This window comes from Chaetodon auriga, chromosome 22, assembly GCF_051107435.1.
Source record: "Chaetodon auriga isolate fChaAug3 chromosome 22, fChaAug3.hap1, whole genome shotgun sequence".
Lineage (NCBI taxonomy): Eukaryota > Metazoa > Chordata > Actinopteri > Chaetodontiformes > Chaetodontidae > Chaetodon > Chaetodon auriga.
The window spans coordinates 16,869,111-16,889,398 of record NC_135095.1 but is presented as its reverse complement, the minus strand read 5'-3'; the positions used below and the strand labels follow the sequence as shown (position 1 = coordinate 16,889,398).

At 46.6% G+C, this 20,288-nt stretch overlaps 1 protein-coding gene across 3 annotated transcripts in view; it reads left to right on the top strand.

Moving 5' to 3' along the window:
• The window catches only part of usp6nl (USP6 N-terminal like), a 73,495-nt gene that overhangs the window by 2,552 nt on the left and 50,655 nt on the right, over nucleotides 1–20,288 (top strand). Inside the window, exons 1-2 of one of the 3 annotated variants that reach the window (XM_076722530.1) lie at nucleotides 1,669–1,689; nucleotides 4,118–4,224. In XM_076722530.1, the coding sequence (XP_076578645.1) occupies nucleotides 4,221–4,224 (4 nt within the window). In that variant the 5' untranslated portion in view covers nucleotides 1,669–1,689; nucleotides 4,118–4,220. Of the gene's footprint in view, nucleotides 1–1,668; nucleotides 1,690–4,117; nucleotides 4,225–16,444; nucleotides 16,514–20,288 lie in introns of those variants that run through there. The other 2 variants (XM_076722529.1, XM_076722531.1) reach the window with 2 other exon arrangements.

Here is a 20,288-nt window from a genome sequence, read left to right as displayed (position 1 = left end):
ACACATGCAGCAGGAAGTCTGCCTCTTCCACTCTTCATGTTTCTTCCTCATTCACTGCGAAGCTCAATATCTACAATGTGCATTTAGGTCGTGTGCATGAAAGTTAGTCCAGATTTTGTCAATGCAAACACTGGAACGTCAGTTTGGATAGGGAAAGTAGAAGAATCTGGTGGTAAAATGTCGATTTCTGTGTGTTTGTTGAGCTGACCTTCAAAGTAAAAGCTCAGACAGACGCAGCTGTAGTTCAGCTTCATGGTCTTGCTCGTGGGCTCTGCAGCAGGACGAGCTGTTGCTGCTGCAGCATGTTGGAGTTAAAGGTCTGATTCGCCGTCACGCCGCCACCATTGTCAACGCTCGACCTTTTTACACACGGCCCCCTGCAGACTTTTAGACGGAGTCGCTGCCCCGTGTGGCATTTTAGCCTCAGAGCGACTGTGAGGCACATTTGCACCCTGCTGATAACTCTGAACCACAGCTATGGATTTCCCCACACAGTCTGATTTGACTTCGTTTAAGTCTGTAACGCAACATTTGGACATCACAAGCGCACATTCACAAAGTGTACGAGTGTCTCCAGCTGCAGCTACGCTTGTTTTTATGCTTTAAATCCTGTATTTTATCTGACCGACAGCCCAAAAGCCTCAACGCACAGAGAGAAAAGCGGCAAATCTTCACGTTTAACCAGCCAATGTTTGACACGCTTTCTTAATAAATGACCAGAAAGTGTTGATTTGATCAACTGATCGGCTAATCCTCCATCAGCTGCATCAAATTGAGTGTTTCGAGTTAGTTCAGGTTCAGCTTTTCCACAGACAGCCTGTTAAATCAGCGTGAATCTCTGCTGACTCCGCTCTCCGGCCTGCAGTGAATGCAGCGCTGCATGTGCACGCAGCTGCCTCTGCTGTGTTAATAGACGGATCTGAGCACAATGCCCACGCTGGGTGAAAGAAACCAGAAACTGGTCTGCAGGGCCGATCGAGGCTCTGGAGGATGTGTGGCTCAGCGACAGAGAGGAAATGGAAAAGCCCCGCAGTCGTCAGGGTCAACAAGCACAAATTAGTTCATCTCCTCCTTCTGTTCTCTTTCTATCTGTGTTAGAGCCAGTGTGTGTGTGTGTGTGTGTGTGTGTGTGTGTGTGTGTGTGTGCCATTGAAAGGCCTGTCTGTTTACCAGGCTGCTCGGCATCAGGTGGCTTCTCTACTGAAAAGCAGGTTTTGTCTGACTGAACGTCTGTAACGTAGCAACAGAGACTTTCAGGGTTTCTCTTCTCACCGTTTTATACCTTCAGACTAAACGTCCGTCACACATAAACACACCTGCAGTCCACAAACAGGTTTGAAGACGATTTGACAAAAACTGCAGCAGCAGGTTGTGGTTTTAGAACCGTTGGAAGGTGCAAGCTAAGCTAAGCTAAGCTAGGCTAACTGGCTCGGCTGGAGCTTTGCAGCTGCTGTACAGACACTAAAGCGGTCTTGATGTTCTTATCTAACTCTCGGCAAGAAAGCGAATGAGTGCATTTCCAAAAAAAAACTGCTCCTCTGAACAGGTTTTAAAAGTCTTTCGTGTTGCTTTGTGAAACCTGCAGGGTCCCTGAACCTGCAGGTCAGCCGGCGTCCGATCAGGATTTCAGCACAGTGCAGCAGAATTCACCCGGCTTCACGAGGCAGGCGGCCCACCCACATACCAGATGTAGTCTACCAACACACACACACACACACACACACACACACACACACACACACAGGGCCTCCACATTCCCTCACTGGCGTCCAGGTCTTGGCACTGAGGTGCTGCCGCTGCCCGTCTTTATTGGCCGCTGATCCCCGCTGGCTCAGTGCGCCGCTCTCTCCTTTAATGCCCGGCTTCAGAGCGGCAACACAACACACCACCAGATGCTGAGCCGCCCTCTGGCCTGTGTGTGTGTGTGTGTGTGTGTGCGTGTGCATGCATTGGCTCCTGACCCTGCATCAGATGTAACTAACCTCCCGTCCAACAAACACGCCGCTGTTTGGCCGGCGTGGGCTCATGAAGGCGATACAGATAATTTTGGCCGAATGTTTGTGTCAGTGGGTAGTTAATGTGCCGCAGAGAGGTCTGACCAGCGTGAGGTTACGTGGTTACTCATTAACACGCCGTCGCAGCAGCTCCCTCACAGCTGCTGGCCTGTTTACAGTTTACAGCTCAGAGCAGAAGAGGCCCGCCGCTCGAGCGGCGCCGCGGTTGGAGAGATTCGCCTTTTTGAACGTCAGTGTTTATGATGGCTGCGGCCGGAGCTCAGGAACGCCTGCGGGAGCTGCTTCACATGTGGCACAAAGGTTCACTCGGACTTGAGGACGAAAGGATTAAATTTTTGTGCTTTAAGGTCAAAGGTCAAGCTGAGCTCAGCTGCTGACCTGCCTGGTCGACGGAGGCATAAAACTCCAGTTTAAGCTGCCAAAAACAAGTGCGTCTTCATTGTTATTCATCGTCTCACAGTCTCACTTTGGTGCCAAAATATTCTAAAATATTAAGTTTTATTGCACTGAGGATGAAGATCATAATATCCAGAGTTAAATATTGGATCAGTTGTGACGGCTTGAAGGCTTTGGGGAGTCCAAACGTGCTTTTACAGCTCTGATGCAGCCGTAAGGCCACCTGATGAGCACCAAGCAGTGACGCAGAGTTAGCGTTTAGCTGGAGGACAGAGTGGAGCGTCCAGCAGCTGCAGAGCGAAGACGAGGTGGAAACACGACCCCACAGCGGCGCTAACGTCTGCTAACCAGGCCTCTGTCTCAGCTTTATGCTTTCACATCGACGGTGTTGTTGTGGGGCTCCAGAGTGGAGCAGAAAGTGCAGGTTTCACGAGCTCCTGGTCGATTGTCTGTCGCACAGCAGCTCCGCTAGTTTCAGGCTTAATGACTGGCTGGTGGACATATGGTGCATCTAATCCCAGGTCACAGCCTCGCAGCTAATAGGGTTTTTCACAGGCGCCCTCGAGTGCTATAAAGTCCTCAAACCTTCACACATTCTGTCCTTAGATCTGTTTGCTGGCTGCTGCTGTTTTTACTAATTACATTGAAATCTGTCTTATTTATTCATGAAGCAGGAATATTTTCTACTTCCTGCTTTTTAAAAGTGAGGATTTCTCTTTTATGGTTCATCATTAAACTGAATATCTCTGAGTTTTGGACATTTGAAGACATTACTTTGGGTTCTGGGGAATGTTTTCTGTCATTTTATAAAGTAAATAATTAAAAAACACTGATAATTGATGATGATGTTTGCAGCCACAGTCAAACCGCAGCTGCGCTTTAACTCCGCTGAGGAGTTTTCAGAGAGCCTAAAACAAACCGTAAGTTCGGCGTGGATGATAACGGCGGAGAGAACGGCGCCCGTGGGGCAGCGTCAGCTCTCCCTCCACCTTTATGTGGAAGCTTCTCTGCACAGATCGCTGCTCTGCTGCTTATTCGTCATTCCTGCTGCTGCCGGAGCGTTCTGCTGACCGGTGCTGGTTTTACTCGCAGCCCGGGAGGATATTGGATCCTCCAGCATCTGGGGGCGCGGGGGGGGGGCGTAATTTCTACATCACCTGCATCATTTCCTCCCTCCACCTTCCTGCCTGCCCCTTCCTCCCTCCCCATCCAGCAGGCATCTGCAGAGTGATCAAATTACCCGTTATTACCGCATACAGTCATCAGATTTCCCCTATTTAGTCCCATGGCTGAGCTTGTTTGGATGCACACACACATGAACGCACGCACGCACGCACGCACGCATGCACGCACGCACGCACGCACACACACACACACCATCAAAAGACAAAAGGCTCTTCATTCACCTGATGTTTATATCTCAGTGAAGATGTTAATGAGCAGCTCACAATCAGCTGTGTGTGTGTGTGTGCGTGTGTGTGTGTGTGCATAATTGATCGTTTTGTCTGTTCGATGTGAGAAAATAGTGAAAAATGTTGCTGAAGCGCAGGACGATGACGTCAAACGTCGTCTGCAGCTGAAGTTATTTGGTTTAAAGTCGCTGATGCACAAACTTTAGACGCTGAAATCAGCAGTTTTTGGTTCTGATGATTTTTCCTGTTCTGGGTCAGAAATGGTTTCATGTGTCTCTGTGGTTTCCTCCTCAGGTCATGAGTGCCTCTAGGAAAGACCCAGCGGAGAATAACCTCACCTGTCCAAAGCCCCGCCCTACCTGGGCCTCACCCTGCCCCCCACCCCTGGACTCCCACCATGAGTAAGCTGATTCTTCATGTCTCCTCTTGCTTTGTTGTCGTTGTGCGTTTTTGTGTGCCTCTGCAGTGCGATTCTCGTTCCAGACACCTGTCCTGTACCTGTTCTCTTTACATCAGGAAGCATAAAACACCACGAACACACTCGAGCACACTGCAGCCTTTGTGAAGCGTCTGAAGTTCTGTTTTTAAACCACGAAACTGCAGATTTTTGGCTTGTTGGAACCATGAAAATCGATGTTTGTGCAAAGAGGTGGAATTGTGGGTGGAGCTGACAGCCACCACGGCTTACTGTGATAGGCTGAGACACAGAGAAAGCCCCTCCTTAGACCCTAACATCTAATATGAGCGTTTACGTTCCAGTGATATCAATAACACTTTGGATCCTCCTGCAGAAATCACTCTTTAAGTATTGAAAGGTGGAGCAGGACTGTTTGCACCTCCAGCCTGCTCCTCCCTGACGCCACAAACGTGTGACACAGCGGAGCAAGTGCTGCAACCCTCTCCACTTCATCGCTCATCAATCACGCTGCAAAGCATGATGGGAGGGCAAATGTGGCGAGATGTGCACTCCATCAGCTCCGTGTGCTGTGTGTGTGCGTCACGGCGTAAAGGCATGGCCTCACATGTCGGCTCGGTGTGACTCATCCAGGCTGCGGCGTGTTCTCTGAAACGCCTCGAACATTCATACATGTGCATAACGTCACACACACACACACACACACACACACACACACACACACACACACACACTCTGCAGCAGAGCAGCTGATCATTTGCTCCATCAGGGGGTGTGTCCTGTGTCCTGTGTCCTGTGTCCTGTGTTCTGCTGGTGATGTGCAGGAATATTGAGCATTTTTCTAAGACCTGATATGTAAATACATGCAAAGTCACATGTTAAATATTCATAAAATCTGTTATAATGTAAAGATTAATTAGAATTTGCTTGAAATCCTTAATTTGGAGAGAGGTTTTTGCACACTAATTGATAACACTGAGTTATTGCTGAGCTGTGTGGATGAAATGTTCCGTCATGAGTTGATGTAAAGCCTGTTTTTAGACATTGAATGCATCGTATAACTCTGCTGTGTGGCGTTCACAGAAATGCTCCTCGTGGCTGTACTCAGACCAGCCTGCAGCAGAACGAAGGCAGATGTTTGGCACCTGGTGCAGGAGAGCTGAACAGTAATATGAGAGTTTTCTGCATCAGGAAAAGTGGATTTTAAAATCTCGTTTTGCTGCCGGAGCCTTAATGAATGAGCGCCGTGGGTGCAGCGAGGGGAAGTGGAGACGAATGGTTTTTATCAGCTGATCTGACGTGAGCACTGTCCTCAACTCAATTTGGCTCATTTGTAATATTTATTAAACCGACTTCTGTGCAGAGCAAATGATAACTGAGTTAGAAATGATGAGCCAAACGAGACGTCTTTAATCTCTCTGTGCGTTTTTTTACCGTCTGCTGCTTCAGAAGTGTCCGAATCCGACACCATGTGTGCAGGTGGAAAGCAGCTAGTCTCAGTAATACCAGGCAGTGTTGAGTGTTGGTAAATAGTTCAGCTGTGTGAAGCAGAAAGATGATTTTGCTGTTTGATATCAGGCCTCCACACTCGGCGCTCCACCCTGTCAGACCTCCTTGTTGTTTAGCTCACTTCACAGATAAGGACTGAAAGGGAGCCAGCCGAGTTAACTCGCTCAGCGCCGCTCGCCTCTGCGGCGCGTCGCCGTGCAGAGCTGTGAGGCTGTAGATCTGTGGGGGGGGACTGGGTTACCGGGGCAACCCAGCGCATGTGAGGCGTTTACTGGAAGGCGATTGGATTAAGCGGACGCTGCTGAAGGGGAGCGCTGAGAGGTTTAACCCGATTACTGCCTTTTCTTTTGCACGCTCCACCAGCCATACACACAAACAGGTGTGTGTGTGTGTGTGTGTGTCGGGGGGGGGGGGGGGGGTGTTAGGTGGTTGATCTGATTGATTGTGAGTGATGAAAATGGAGGGAAGCGTGATTGATGAGTCGTGTAACAGCGGGAAAAGCCCACCAGCAGGTTGGTGGTTTATGTGCTGGCTGCTGCTCTTTCTTTCAAAGAGTGTGTGTGTGTGTGTGTGTGTGTGTGTGTGTGTGTGTGTGTGTGTGTGTGTGCTTGTGCTTCAAAGGCCTTGGTGTTTTTGATACATGAAATCAATACATTGTTGTGTTGAAAGAATGGCAAAAAAAATGATGAAAATGCTGGAAAAATGTGCCGCTCTTTGCAAAACCTGCAGCTAAAAGTGCCAAAAGTCAAATCAAATCAAACATCATCAACATGAAATAAGTCAGAACAAGTAACAAAACATGAAAAGGAAACAGTCAACAGAAGTCGTTAAAAAGTCTTCTGGTACTGTTCTGGCAGCCTAATCTCTTCTGAAATGGAGCAAAATGGCCTGAAAATAATCAGATGAAACGTCGGCGTGCTGGTCGGCGTGCTGATCGGCGTGCAGATCGGCGTCCTGACGTGACCTGAACGTTCCTCGTCAGGGAGAAAAGCTTTCATGATTTATCTCAACCTTTGATGGACTCGCTCTCTCGCCTGGAGATGGTTGACGATGTTGATATCCTGAGCTAATTACCTTAATTACCCCCCGACAACACACACACACACACACACAGCCGGCGGCCCGGGGCAGGGCGGGGTCAGTTTCCTCTAACGAGTCTGTTAACGAGGATGGATGGCTTCCTCTGGATGGTCCGAGTTTCAGAGGAAAAGGAGAAAACGGGGGTAGAAAGAGATACAGAGGAAAGAATCGGACTCATCGCTCTGTTGCTGTTGCTGAGGGGTTTCTCAAAGTGCGGTCTGGGGTCCTTCAGGGGTCCTGGAGGGTTTGCACGTCTGCAGCAAAGTGTGAAATAGTAGAAGAAGCCACTGGGAGTTTCAGGCTGGTGTGAAGCAGCTGAGACCTCCTGAAACTCTGCTGAGGTTTGTCTGTGGTGCAGGCTCGAAGCGTGAACGTGTGATTTTAGCATGAACTCGATGCTACACTGCTAAATCTTCATATGCTAATCATGCTAACTGTCAAAGAAGAACACCAGAAGTGGCCCGTAGGTCGATTTTGAGAGTTTGAAATGTGGTGAATTTACACATCAGTGCTTTTATTTTGGAGTATTTTTCCCACTTCCTTGTAAACAGAGGAGGCTGCTGACCTGCGCTGAACCTCTGCCATGTTTACATGTTCGGCTGTAAAACATTTAGCAGCTTGAATGAGCCTGAAGTTTTGCTGCAGCTGCTTTTAAAGGAGTTTTAAATCTCGGTTTTTAAGCCTGAACTGCTCCCAGCCGTCCTTTTCTTCTTACTTTAGTTTTTGTTAAATAACACTGAGGACAAGCAGTCGACGATATCTCCTCACAGGAAGGGAATATGTGGACTCTGAGGCTCAAACATGTGGGAATCAATACGGAAAAATATGTTAAAAATATGTACTCTATACTACAATACAAATCAACCATAAATAACAGACAATATGAAATGTGTAAACATGTAAACTGTGTGTGTTATACGACAATAAACAGCAACCTTTTCCACAGAAACACATTCTACATGAAGTAACAAGAATACTCGAGTACTACTGCTACTACTGCTAATATTAACAATAATAACAATACTAAGTAATAATAGTGTACAGTCATAGACGAATGAATTACCCGTCGGCCTGCGTGACTTCATGTTTGTGTGTAATAAGTAACTCTTTTTGCCTTTTTACTTCCTCAATTGTGACAAACAGCAAAGAGCACAAACCCTGATGAGCTGTTGTGTCATCACATGTTTGTCTTCTTCTTCAGCACCGAAAACAAACAAACCGTCCATCCAGACGTCTCAGGGACAAAACTTTACGAGGCCGTCCAATCAAAACATGCCCACATCCCTTCAGGCCTGATGTGACAAATCATATCGTCGGTGAGCAGAAGAAGAACGCAGTCATTATCTCTGCTAATAACACGCTGCGGCGCGGCGGCTCCCGGCTCGTCCCCGCAGACCAGCTGAGCGATAACAGCGGAGGAAGAGGAGATCGACGACGAGTGAGGAAGAGAGGAGTTTTATTGGTGCTGAACAAACCGCCTGTTCGTCAAAGGAGGATAACGGTTCTGCAAAGACGGTTCAGTGTGTCATCCACACACGTGAAGGGGAAGAAGCTCGAATGTAGTTAACGACTTCCTGTTTAGATTCTGTCTCTTCCTGTGGACGCCTCACGTGAGCAAACATCACTGATCGATAAATGAAGTTCATTAAAAGCAATAAGAGTTTTCTTAAAGGGACAGTCACCTTAAAATGGCTTCACAAGGCTTTTTTTTTTGGCAGAAATTAAAACAGTTTTTGTCATTATGATGCCTTCAGTGTCAGTCAGAAATTTCAACATCGCCGTCGACTGCAACAGTTTTCTTTCATATGATGCGTGAAAGAGCCTCAGTGTGTCGACAAACAGCCAACAAAGTGCTAAATGTCGTCTGGAAATGTCAAATTTTAGTTTATATTTGACATGTTTTAACTTTTCTTCATCTTATCTGTATCGCTGCCAGACAACAAACCTCCCTAAAATGACCTTTTTTTGGTCCGTGTTGTTGTGACGCCAACATGCTCGACGACCTTTGACCTCACCAGTAGCAGGTTTTGAGGAGCGCTTTAAAGCAGCATGCCGGTGCAGGCATGGATGGTTGGCTTCAATCTGTTCACCTGCCCTTCACACACACACTCACACACACACACACACACACTCCTTCACATCTCCCTGTCAGAGAAGACGGATGTCATTGGGTGGCCTGCTGGGCACAGTGTCTGGGTGTGGTGCAGGGTAATTACCTCTTCAAAGCCTCATCTGGCCTCCATCTGCTGGACTCTAGCACGGTTAGCTTAGCCACAGCTAACCGTCCTGCTGGACCTGTGATATCTATTAAAAGTTGGCTTAGCGCGCAGGTTCCTCCTGGTTTACAGTCGCATGCTTTCACACCTGGAAGCTGCTCAACACGAACACACACACTTCCTATAGTTAGCCACAGAGCAGCTCTGTTGGAGACGTTTGCCTGAGCACACAAGACACCTCGGAGACGGTTATTAACTCAACCACATTTTCCAAGCCGCAGATCCTTGTGAACATGGCCTGGAAGCTACTGATTCCCACCATCACAGAGGGTGGATGACAGCTAGCGGTGCTAATGTCTCCCCGCGCTGCATGTCGTTCTCCGCCCAAGACGTTGCCGTTCCAAATAGCTCTTAGCGGGTGTTCGGCCTGAAAATAGCACTGTGCTAAAGCGCTGCTTTGGTGGAGGCGCTGCTCCCGGTGCCTCCTATTTCAGCAAAGGAGTACTTCATGTAGAAGCAGACTCACATAGAAGAATACTTCAACACACAGATACTGTAATATATGTACAAGAGCAAGCAGCAGCAGCTGTTAGCTTCAGGTGTACACGGCTCACAGTGCAAGAGCTGCAAAGTACATCATTAATATAAATGAGGAGCCGCGTCATTTTTCATGCAGTATTAAAGCAAAGGTTTGACATTTTTTGGGGGAATTTTAGACGAGAAGTTTGGTATCACTCTCATGTCTGTCTGTTGAATATAAGGCCGGTTAGCTTAGCTTAGCACAAGACTGGAAGCAGTGGGAGATAAATGAGATACAAGCTGTTTCCCCTTGTCTCTCTGCGCTAGGCTACGCTAAGCTAACCAGCAGCCAGGCAGTAGCTGGTTTTTGATGGGCTGAACATTTTGTTGCAGGCGCCTTTTGTGTTTGAGTTTGGAAGCCGTAACTACATCCATAAAGCAGCAGAGGTGTTGTAATGGAGTCTCTCTGAACATCACAGGATTTCCAGATTTGTTGCTGTTTGTGTTTTGTGTTTGCACACATTCCTGACAGCACTTGAAGGCATCATTCGTGGTTGTTTTTTCTGTTAAACCTTTAAGCCGTGAGGCGCTGATGACACACCTCCTGGTGTGAAATGTGCCGTCTTGCTTCACCCAGGCTGCAGATCACTGAGTCTCTCTCTGCCCACAGAACGACTCAAGGCTAATTTCTAGAAAGCTTGTTTGTTCGGAAAGCACCTGAGGAAAGAGCGTCGTTTGGGTTTGATGTCGTTCCACAGGTCGGGCAGGTTTATGAGCCCGCCGCACTTCCTCCACTTCAAGGACTCGTCACCCCGAGCGTGCTGTGAATTTGAACTTGAATAGAGGTTAAGGATTAAAGTTAGTCCAGATTTTACGCCAGATGACATGCTGTTTTCATTAATGCCACTGTGTCAGATCCACATCTAAGCCCTCCCGCGGGAAGAGGCAGCGCTGTGGTGGTGGAGGCTGTCTCTGCTGTGACATTCACACCGGAGACGCTGTGTTTTCCCTGCTGCAGCGAAGTGGTCATCAAGTATGTGATGTTCGCTCCCAGGAAGTGTTTTTTCCCTCTTTTTAACCAACAATTCAGTTTATTTCACTCGCTGCTTTATCGGCATGATATAAGAATGGAGCGAGGTTCACCGCTTTGTGAACACATGATTGGATGGAGATGAACACATGGACTCAGAGACACTTCAGAAAACTGTTGTTTGCAGATGATCATCTTGTTTTGAACTCTGGGTCGAATGATGCATAAACTTGGCTCAGTTCGGCTCTTGGATTGCTTGAGGTTGAATGACTAACCGGTGCCAGAACTGATCTGAAATCAGCTCTCTCAGTCTGGATGCGATGCTGTGTTTGTTTGCATGCATAAATGAACTTTCACAGAAACATAACTTCTCCTTCTGTCGCTTTGATTTACACATTTTATCAAACTGGGGCTGTTTCACCTGAAGGCAGTTCATGCTCATCCCTCTGCCGTTCGCCTCCATCATCTCTCTCACCTCACTCCACTTTACAGTCGTCACCGTCCTCCCGTCTCTTTGTTTTTCCACCCTGTTCGGCCTCCCTGTTTTATTTCGGTCCTCGTCAGTGTGTGTTCCCTGACGTTTGAAGGTTAGCGAGTGTGTGTGTGATGTGATGGGATGCCAGTCGTGTGGTGGAATGCAGTTCTTCCTCCCTCCCTCTCAGCATGTTCTGTCCTTTCCTTGCAGAGTTGAATGATGGTCGGATGTCATGTTTGTGGTGACAGAGAGGCTCTGTGTGTGTGTGTGTGTGTGTGTGTGTGTGTGTGTGTGTGTGTGTGTGTGTGTGTGTGTGTTGAGTTATGGAGGGGGGTTACAGGAAGGAAGCCTTGCTGGAATATGATTACATCTCCCAGTAAACAGGGCAGCAGTAGGAAATGGATCCTCAGACCTCGTCCTCAGGGCATCAGCCTCTACACACTGAAGCCACCAGTGAGAGATTTAATGACTAATGTTACTGAGGCGCACGCACACACACACACACACACACAGAGTGGATCACATACCTGAACACATCCTCACCCGCTCATAACATACTTGACATAACTTGCTTATTTGTCAGTTTTTCCACAGGTGAGACCTTCTTTTAAAACTCGATCTGGTCCGGTCAGGTGTGATGGATGAGGTGCAGGTAGTCTTGTGGCAAAACCTCAAACCAGAAGGACCCTGATGGGATGTTTTGTTGGTGTTTGTACGTCTATTTAAGACAGAAATGTTGTCTTCACATCTGAAAGGCATTAAGATCCTTGTTGGAACCTTTGATTGTTAAAGACGCAGTGAATTGACACCTTCACTTCCTGCATAACCGTGAATCTTTAACGGTGACCTCATTCTGCATCAATGGGTGTGAACTAGAGATGTTCCTAATGACTAATTCCCCTAAGGAAGTTTAAACTTAGACTAATTGAGAAGTCTAAAAGTGACAACACTCAGATATCAGGCAAAATTGAGCACAATTTAATAATTTTAATAATAATAATTTAAGGTAAAACATTGTCTGAATATATATTTTTCGTTATATGCTACCCACAGTCTGTCGTTCTGCTCCTCCAGTCCAGTAGGTGGCGGTAAAACCACATGGCCAAAGTGGATATTAAGCAAACGGCTTCTTTTAGCACTCTGGAGCTAGCTATGCTAAAGCTAATGTTGCTAGCTGGTATCCCAGCATCTAAAAGTTTTTTCTCAGATGTTGCCATGTATGAAAAGTGAATTATTAAAGCAGGATTTGTATGAAAGTGAAGGTTATTGATCCTTGTGAAAAGTTGATCACTGTTAACAGTTTCCACTGTCATAAATTTTACCGGCTAGCCTTTGTGGAGCGTGGCAACATTTAACGGACTAGCACTTGTTCTGAAGCTGCGCCTCATGAAGAAGATGAAGAGTCTGCTTCACGGCATCTTAAGAGCAAAGATAGATTTCAGTGAACTTCGAATGGTCCTTTCAAAGAGACGAGTGCCTCTATGCAAAGCGTGCAGTTTCAGGGCTTTAATAATGGATTTTTGATAGGGTGGATGGATTTCTCTGGGTGATTGGAGCATGGAGGAGTTTGTGTACCGTTTTCATTGCCCGTGCCGCCTCTGGCTGCAGCTGAAAAAGGTTTGCAAAGCCACCAGGTTACTTCACGGCTGCCGGGCCACTTCTCCACACCGCTGCACTTTTATCAAGTTTTCCAGCTACATTAAGCAGAGTGGACCTTGGGGTTCATCAGAGGGTCGGTGTGGCTTTTGTTTGCTCTTGACAAAACGCCAGCAGGCCACGTATAAGTTTGTTTGAGGAGCCGGAGCCTGAATTGACCGTGGAGCAATTTTCACTTAAGAAATGCTGTTAAGCGGTGCTTTCCCAGATGATATAACTGCAGAAACAAAGATTTCCAAAGAGCAGAAGCTGCTCTGTGCTGCTGCAGACTGCAGTTTGCAAACACGAGGAAGAAAGAAGAGCTCTTTGGATAGATGCTGCATAATATTATCTGCAAGGACATTTTCAGCTGAGGTAATTGCAGCAGGAGAATTTGATAGCGAGTCACACAAGTGTTTCCCTCTTTCTCGTTGCTCACACACACACACGCACACACACACTGAAATTATGACATGGCTGCCATGGTGAGCCGAGCAGAGGTGCAGTTTTTCGGCGGCGTTCCTCCCACTCAGAAACGGTGTCATTTATGTTAGCGCTCCTACTGCTACGAGCTAACTTTTCTCACTGGAGGCTTGTGGGTAAAGCTGTCTGTCGTTGTGACATGCTAAAACCATTTTTTACAAAATAGTTTCATTATTTTCATGCTAGTTCTGCTATTTGTTAGCACTGCAAATGTCCAGATTAGCTGATGTGTTTTCTGTTTCCTGGCTGTCACTGGTAAATGTATAACTCTTCTACATGGACTAGGCTAACCTCGCTAGCATGTTTAAGCTAACAGATGCCTATTAAAATAATGCCAAAGCTGCAGTTCTGCATTATCAGTTAAACAAGGAAAACAATTATATTTTGTCTTTTAGTTTATTTGGAAAAATGCTAACTGTAAGCAGTTGCGCTACTGCTGTTTTGCTAACTTGCTAGCTTCTTGATCTTATCTGGGTAAGCTAGCTATCGTTTCTCACTGGAAAAAGGCTGTTAAAGTCTGTTTTGCTAGTTTTTAAACCTTTTATTTTACCTCCAGCATGTAACATAAATGCTAAGACACACATGGACTGTAGTTATGCTGCCTTTGTCCAAACCGAAGGTAGCATGAATACGTGAACCATTCTCCCATTGTTCATTGTGCTTGAGTGGTCTCGTTCATGAAGATTAAAAACACACACACGTAACACACAAACCTGCCAAAACATGATTCAGCCTCATCAGGTCGTTATGACCAACAGAATGTCTTATCAGCCCTCAAGAAACCACATTCGTAACCTCCCGAGTCCACTTACAGTAAACCAATGACTGGAGAGTAACCACACACACACACACACACACACACACACACACACACACACACACACACACACACAGAGCAGCCGGTGACAAACATCTCACCGCCCGTCAACCCGTGATAAACGACTCACACCCTATCGACCAATGTCAAGAGGGATACACCTGATCGACTGTGTGATGTATGAACGCATGAGTGTGTGTGTGTGTGTGTGTGTGTGTGTGTGTGTGAGAGAGAGTGCGAGACCGCGAAGGCGAGCACGGGGGCATTGTGGGTAATATTTGTTGACTCCCACACTCTTGCCGCAGTCACCCGGGCTGTGTCGTCATAGATCTTCGGCGGTCTGCCTCTGCGTGCGTCAAACCCCCGCTCCTCTGCTGTTTACTTTACTGTCGCCTTGTAAACAATACCGCTCACACACACACACACACACACACACACACATTCGCTCTCTCCATAGAGGCTCTTGAATGTGCCACCTCAGTGGTAAACATCGTGGCTGTTTGCTGTGAGGCCGGGTCACGCAGGCCTGGGAGAGGTTAGCTCTGAGGGAGTCGCAGTCGCTCTGCTTCATTGGCCTTTGATTTATCGGCCTTTGGTGAAGGCTGTGTTTGGAGCCTTTTACTCCATTATTTATTTTCTGTTTATCTTGCCTTTCAGATCTTGGTAGGAAGGAAATATCTGAAACCACATTTGAGATGGACTTTATGTAAACCAGTTATTCACTTCATTGCCATGAAGAGTAAGAAAACAAGCAAATATTCTCATTTTTGAAGATGGGACCAGTACGTTTTTAGCATTTTTGCTTTGAAAATGAATTATTTATTAACTTAATATGCTGTGACACGACACTGAGCCCCAAAGAGTCAGTGTTGGTCATGCCTGTAATGTGCATGGTGTGTGTGGATGTGTAAAAGAGGCACTGTGATTCTACTACTGCTGTGTTTTTCTGCTGTATATCTGCAGCCCTGAGGGGGCTGTATGGCGTTCAGCCGTAAAGGCCTCTGAGACAAATATGTGTTTCAGCCTTTTACAAATACAATTGATCGGACTTGACCTTACTTATTTCCTCCTTTACAAGAAGAGTGGCAGGCTCTATTGGAATTTACCATGTTTTTATGGCTATTTTAAGACGCACTTGATTGCCATCAGTTGTTATGAAGGCAAACTGCTGTTTGGATTGATGACTTTATTCAGCTCGACTGCTCCTTCAGTAACAGACGGCTGCATCCATTGTGCAAGAAAGAACGCTACGACAAGTCCTTCGTCGCAACAGCTGTCATGCTGCTAACTCCATCAGTTAATGCAGCTCTGTTTTTCCCATTTCTACATCATAAACATGCTGTTATCTATGCTAATATAGGCTCGTGTTTTCCATTAGTATTTTTATGACATCCTCCGTCCTGACGCTCTTCAAATAAAACTCCAAACCTCAGGAGGGGGAAGGGGACCTCCTCCAGGATGGACACAGCAGGCAGAAGGAGCAATGGTAAAGTTTAAATGAGAGTATCAGGTCAAAATAAAGTCCAAATGTTAAGTTATGAAAGAGCGGTTTGCCGCTGACCTCGTGAAAGTGCCGCATGTGAGCGTCTGACTTGTGTTTTACAAATCCTGGTTTGTAGTTTATGGGCCAGTGCAACCCAAACCAAACCGCATGCAAAAATGCAACAAATTAAACTGAACCAGTGTGGCGCAAAGCAGACAGCTCACACAATGCCAGAGAACACAGAAAATATTTTCTATTCAGCGAGGCCAAGCTTTGATTTGAGTTTGTTTTCTAATAAATATGTTTGTCAACAGCCAGGCTTGTGGACAAGAATAGTGATAATGTCTGAATGCTTTTAAAAGCCTTCAGGAACTTGTGATTTAATCAGGCATCTTTGCTTTAAGTGAGGCGTTTTTGGGTAGTTTTTTAATGACACATCTCAGTGTACAGTTCTTAGTGAGGTTAGAGGCAGTGACGTGAATAAAGCCGGACAGGTGGTGCTGGAACATTTCACAACACGCCATGAAACACGCCATGAAGGACACTGGGACTCAAAAAGCTGCACACTTCAAACAGGAAATGACACGGGGAGGGCCAACAGGAAGTGTGAGGCAGAGCGGTGATGTTGTTCCACTGTGTTTTTTTTCCCGTCCGTTCCCATTCCCTCGCTCGCCGTGGCACGGCGCCAGGCCGACAGAGGAAGCAGAGGGGAGGACGTTCTGGGGAATCCCCCCCCCATCCCCGTGGTGGCTCCATCCACATTGAACTGCTCTCAAACTGCTGACTCAAACTCTGCTTTAGTGTCTCCACGGTGTGTTGGACTGCTGTGACGTTTCACTTCAGACACTTTGGTTTCTGAGGCCGCCAGCTGTCGACAGATGTTCGCTGTTATATCATTGTCAGTGTGCAAAACACTGGATTTTAAAAAAGTATGTGACTCTTCAGCTCTTCTGCTGCTGGACGTCTTTCACCGGGTGGACAGAGACATGTCTCCGCTGGGATAATGCTGCTGCATGTCTGTTGGGAGTGTAAGTAGGAGATGGTTTGACAGCACGTTAGCTTTATACTTACATTTTTTCAAAAACGCAGTATCAATGTGTACGAAACTACTGGAGGATGCTAGTATGTCATTTTGTACATGAGAATATTCCAATTTAGCCTATTAGCATGTTTTATGTAGTTTGCTAGCTTGCCAATGCTGCTATATTAGCATTAATCTAAAAATACCGTGCACCACTTTTAAAGCAAACCTTTCGTAAAAAAGAGTTGTGCAGGTGAAAATGTTGACTGGTCGGACAAAAGTCAGTCATCAGGAATCATGTTCATGTTCATATTGTTCCCGTGCATGTTGTCTCATTGGCATTCAGCGGCAGGACCCCCGCGACGCACTGAAGCGCAGCAGGCAGCGTTAATCAATGTGCCGAGCAATCAGCACCTGGCCTAATTCAATCACCCCTCCGACAGAACGCTGCCATTAGGCCAGCGGAGGAGCGCGCGTTACGTCTGTGTGATTTGTGTGTGGCGGCCTGAAACAAACCCCTTCAGCGAGCCGGAGTGGGAAGAGGAGAGCGTCACTGAGGGGAGCGCTGTGTTCGGTTGGTGTTGCCACTTTTCACAGTGTACAAGAGGAGTTGAGATGAGTTGCCTGACTGACGACGGCGGAGCTGCTGCTGTCATTTTCTGTGGAGGGAGTTAAGGTGGAAGCAAAAAAGTGCATCCGGCAGAAAAACCTTCAGACTTCATTCACGTTGTAATAACTGAAGACGGTTCTCGGCTAATTCTGAGCTCTGACGATAAGGCCTTACGGTAAAAGCTTCTTCTTTTTTAGAGTCTCTTCCACGTAATCTAGTGAAACTCTGCCTTTTCTTTCATCATCTGGCAAATTTTCTTTTATTGGAAATTCCTTGTGCTTCTCAAAGCAGCAGAAAAACCCTCAAATCTCACATCTGGAATCTTAAAAGTGCCAAATTTCCCTGTATTAGGAGCTGCTAACAGCTTTAAATGCTGTTTCACAGGCTTTCTCACTCTGCAGAAATATATAAAAATTATAAAAACTGGCTTTCTGCTCCTTAAAGACTGAAGTCTGCAATGTGGCCGCCCTGTAGGGATCAAATCTGCTGTTTTCACTCATGATAGTTTTAGTGTTTTACAAAGGAAGCAATTAAATAAGAGAACAGGCGGCAGATGGAAATTATCGCTAGCTGCAGCTCTAATTAACCGCTCTGCAGAAGCACCTGTATCGGCGCCCGTATCGACCGACCTGTTTCAGATCATCCCGGTTCTCCGCAGTTGTCGCCGTGTTTCTTCAGCCTGTGCAAGATTGAAGAGCCGATCACAGTATTGACGGCATCCCGGTCGCCACTCTGAGGGAAGCGGGCTGCCACCAGGCCGAGCTCTTACCTGACACGTAGATTAAAGCGACGATGCATCTTACAGTATCTGTCTCTCAGGCAAACAGGTGGAGGGCCTATTGATCCGGTGCTTGTATGATGGGACCTAAGAGCTCTTCCAGGAGGAGGCTGAGGGCTCCATCAATATCCTCCTGCTTCGCCACAACTCATCCACAGTGATATCAGCTCAGTCCATATCAGTGTGGGTGCCCCCACCTCTCTGCTCCCCCCTCACCTTACTTCCTCTTTCCCTCACATGTGGGACTCCTTTGATAAGCCCTATTGAAATGCAGAATGTGAAACCACCAAAGTTTTCAGAGATTACATATTGATCCCTGGGAAAGTTCTTCCCTGTGAGCGCTTGTAAGGCGAGGAAGCGAAAGGAGGGCGATGAGAAGCGGCGCTGCAGGGTTTTCATCTGACCTGTGTCGTTCGGACACGCCGCAGCAGCTTAACGAGGCCATGCATGAGTATCGCTGCCGTTAATTGAACGATTTGGTTTATTTCAGCTGCAGTCTGTAGCTTGATATCGTTGCTCTTAAAAAGTAATGTCTGACAGCAAGAAACAGGAGTGGAATGACGACCACAACTCTGAAAAGGATTATTTAAGTGATTAGAATTAAAAACTGTGCATAACTATTCAGGTAGCACCCTACAGATGCCAGAGTCAAGTGGAAAGTTGTTTATTTTTTCCTGATTCTTCCTCTGAACCTCTGGTTGAACTGATGGCAGCTCTTGTCATGAGGGGTTTAGACGTGCTGCCACCTTCAGCCAGGAGCAGCAGCGGCGATGGGAAACATGCATCCACCTGCAGAAACACAGAAAACAATACATGTGGTTGTGTCGATGCATGTTAGGCGCAACTGGTGTGTTTCAGAGTGTTGTTTGAAGGCTGCAGTCGCTCAAAGGTGAGCACCATTATGTGCGTAAAAGGCCACATTTTCACCTCATGTAGTGGGGGTCACAGCCTAGCAACAGTGGGTCTGAGGCTTAGCAACAGCAGCCGCAGAGTCAGTCCAGCAATGCAGTAATTGGACCTTTTGAGTCGGAGCTGGAGGATCGACAGACCGACGAGTGCAGACTCATTTCACCACAAGGACACATGCATCGCGTGGCACAGGCGGATTATATGAACAGTGTTTTATAGTGACTCCATTAGTGTGAAAAATGAACCTGGCTGCTGGTGTTACACACCGCTGCTGCTCCTCTCTGCATGCTGCACTGTCCTTGGCAGGTGCAGTGTGTGCGTGTTTACCAGCATGCACAATCTCTCTGTGGATGTGTGTGTGTCTTCCTGTTCAACATGGCAGCGAGCAGTGATGGTACGATGCGGTCATGTGCCCTGAAGGTGTGCGAAGTGTCGCTGCTCAAGGTCGCTTCGTCTTCAGGTCGTCTTCTGACGGGCTCCAGTACAGATACAGGAGAACATCGCTCACCGCAGGGGCTGCTGGGAAATCCAGTTTGGATTTGAAACTAGAGAAGAAGAAGAAGAGGAGGAGGAGGAGGAGGAGGAGGAGGAGGAGGAAGAGGTGATAGAGACAGTGTTTTTTTTTTCTTCAATTTTTATTCCTTTATTTACTATTACTCCAGAATATTATTCCAGCTTACATTAAATTAGTTGCACACAGTAAGTAAAAGTTCAGCCTCTAACCAGATAAATGTGCAGATGTTTGTGATGGGAAAGCTTCTGAATTAGCATTCAGAACAATGAAAGTCTCCATTATTCTAATATTCATGATTGCATGTATTGATTGGGGTCGTATTTCCCATTGAAACCCTGTGAAATGCTGATCAATTCTACATAAAATCTGAATGTTGTTTCACAAAGCGCCGTCAGACACCAGCTGGATGTCATTTAAAGTAAAAGGTCGACATCCGATTGAAAACTAACCCTGATGGATGTAAAGAAGTTACAGCATGGATTGACTGAGTGCGGAAAGATGATGCAGTTGGAGAGAAACAGGGAGGGAGACTGTATGTGGACTGATTAGAGGTGGAGTAATGACGAACAGGGTGGAGAGCGAACGAGAAACTAAATGAGATGAAAGCAGGAAAAATGAACTCACAGCTAATGAGAGAGGTGGAGAGATTCACTCAGCATTATGATGTGTGTGCTGTATTAAGACATGTTGGATCTAATCTGATGAAAGGATGGTCTCAGGGGCACTTCTGTCCATAATTGAGCCCTGAAAGTCTTTATTTCTGAAAATGAGCGAGTAGAAATCTGCCGCTGAATGAAGGTCATTTCAACCTGTGTCGTCTGTAAAGAGTCACTTCAATGATCTTCTACAAGTGAGCGTCAGTATCTGGAGATTCATTTATCGGTAATGCTTTTATTTGTTTAAGGGTCACTCATGTACGTTCATGAAGAAGAAGGCGACCTCGGCCTGTGGTGATGAGTCACATTTATGCT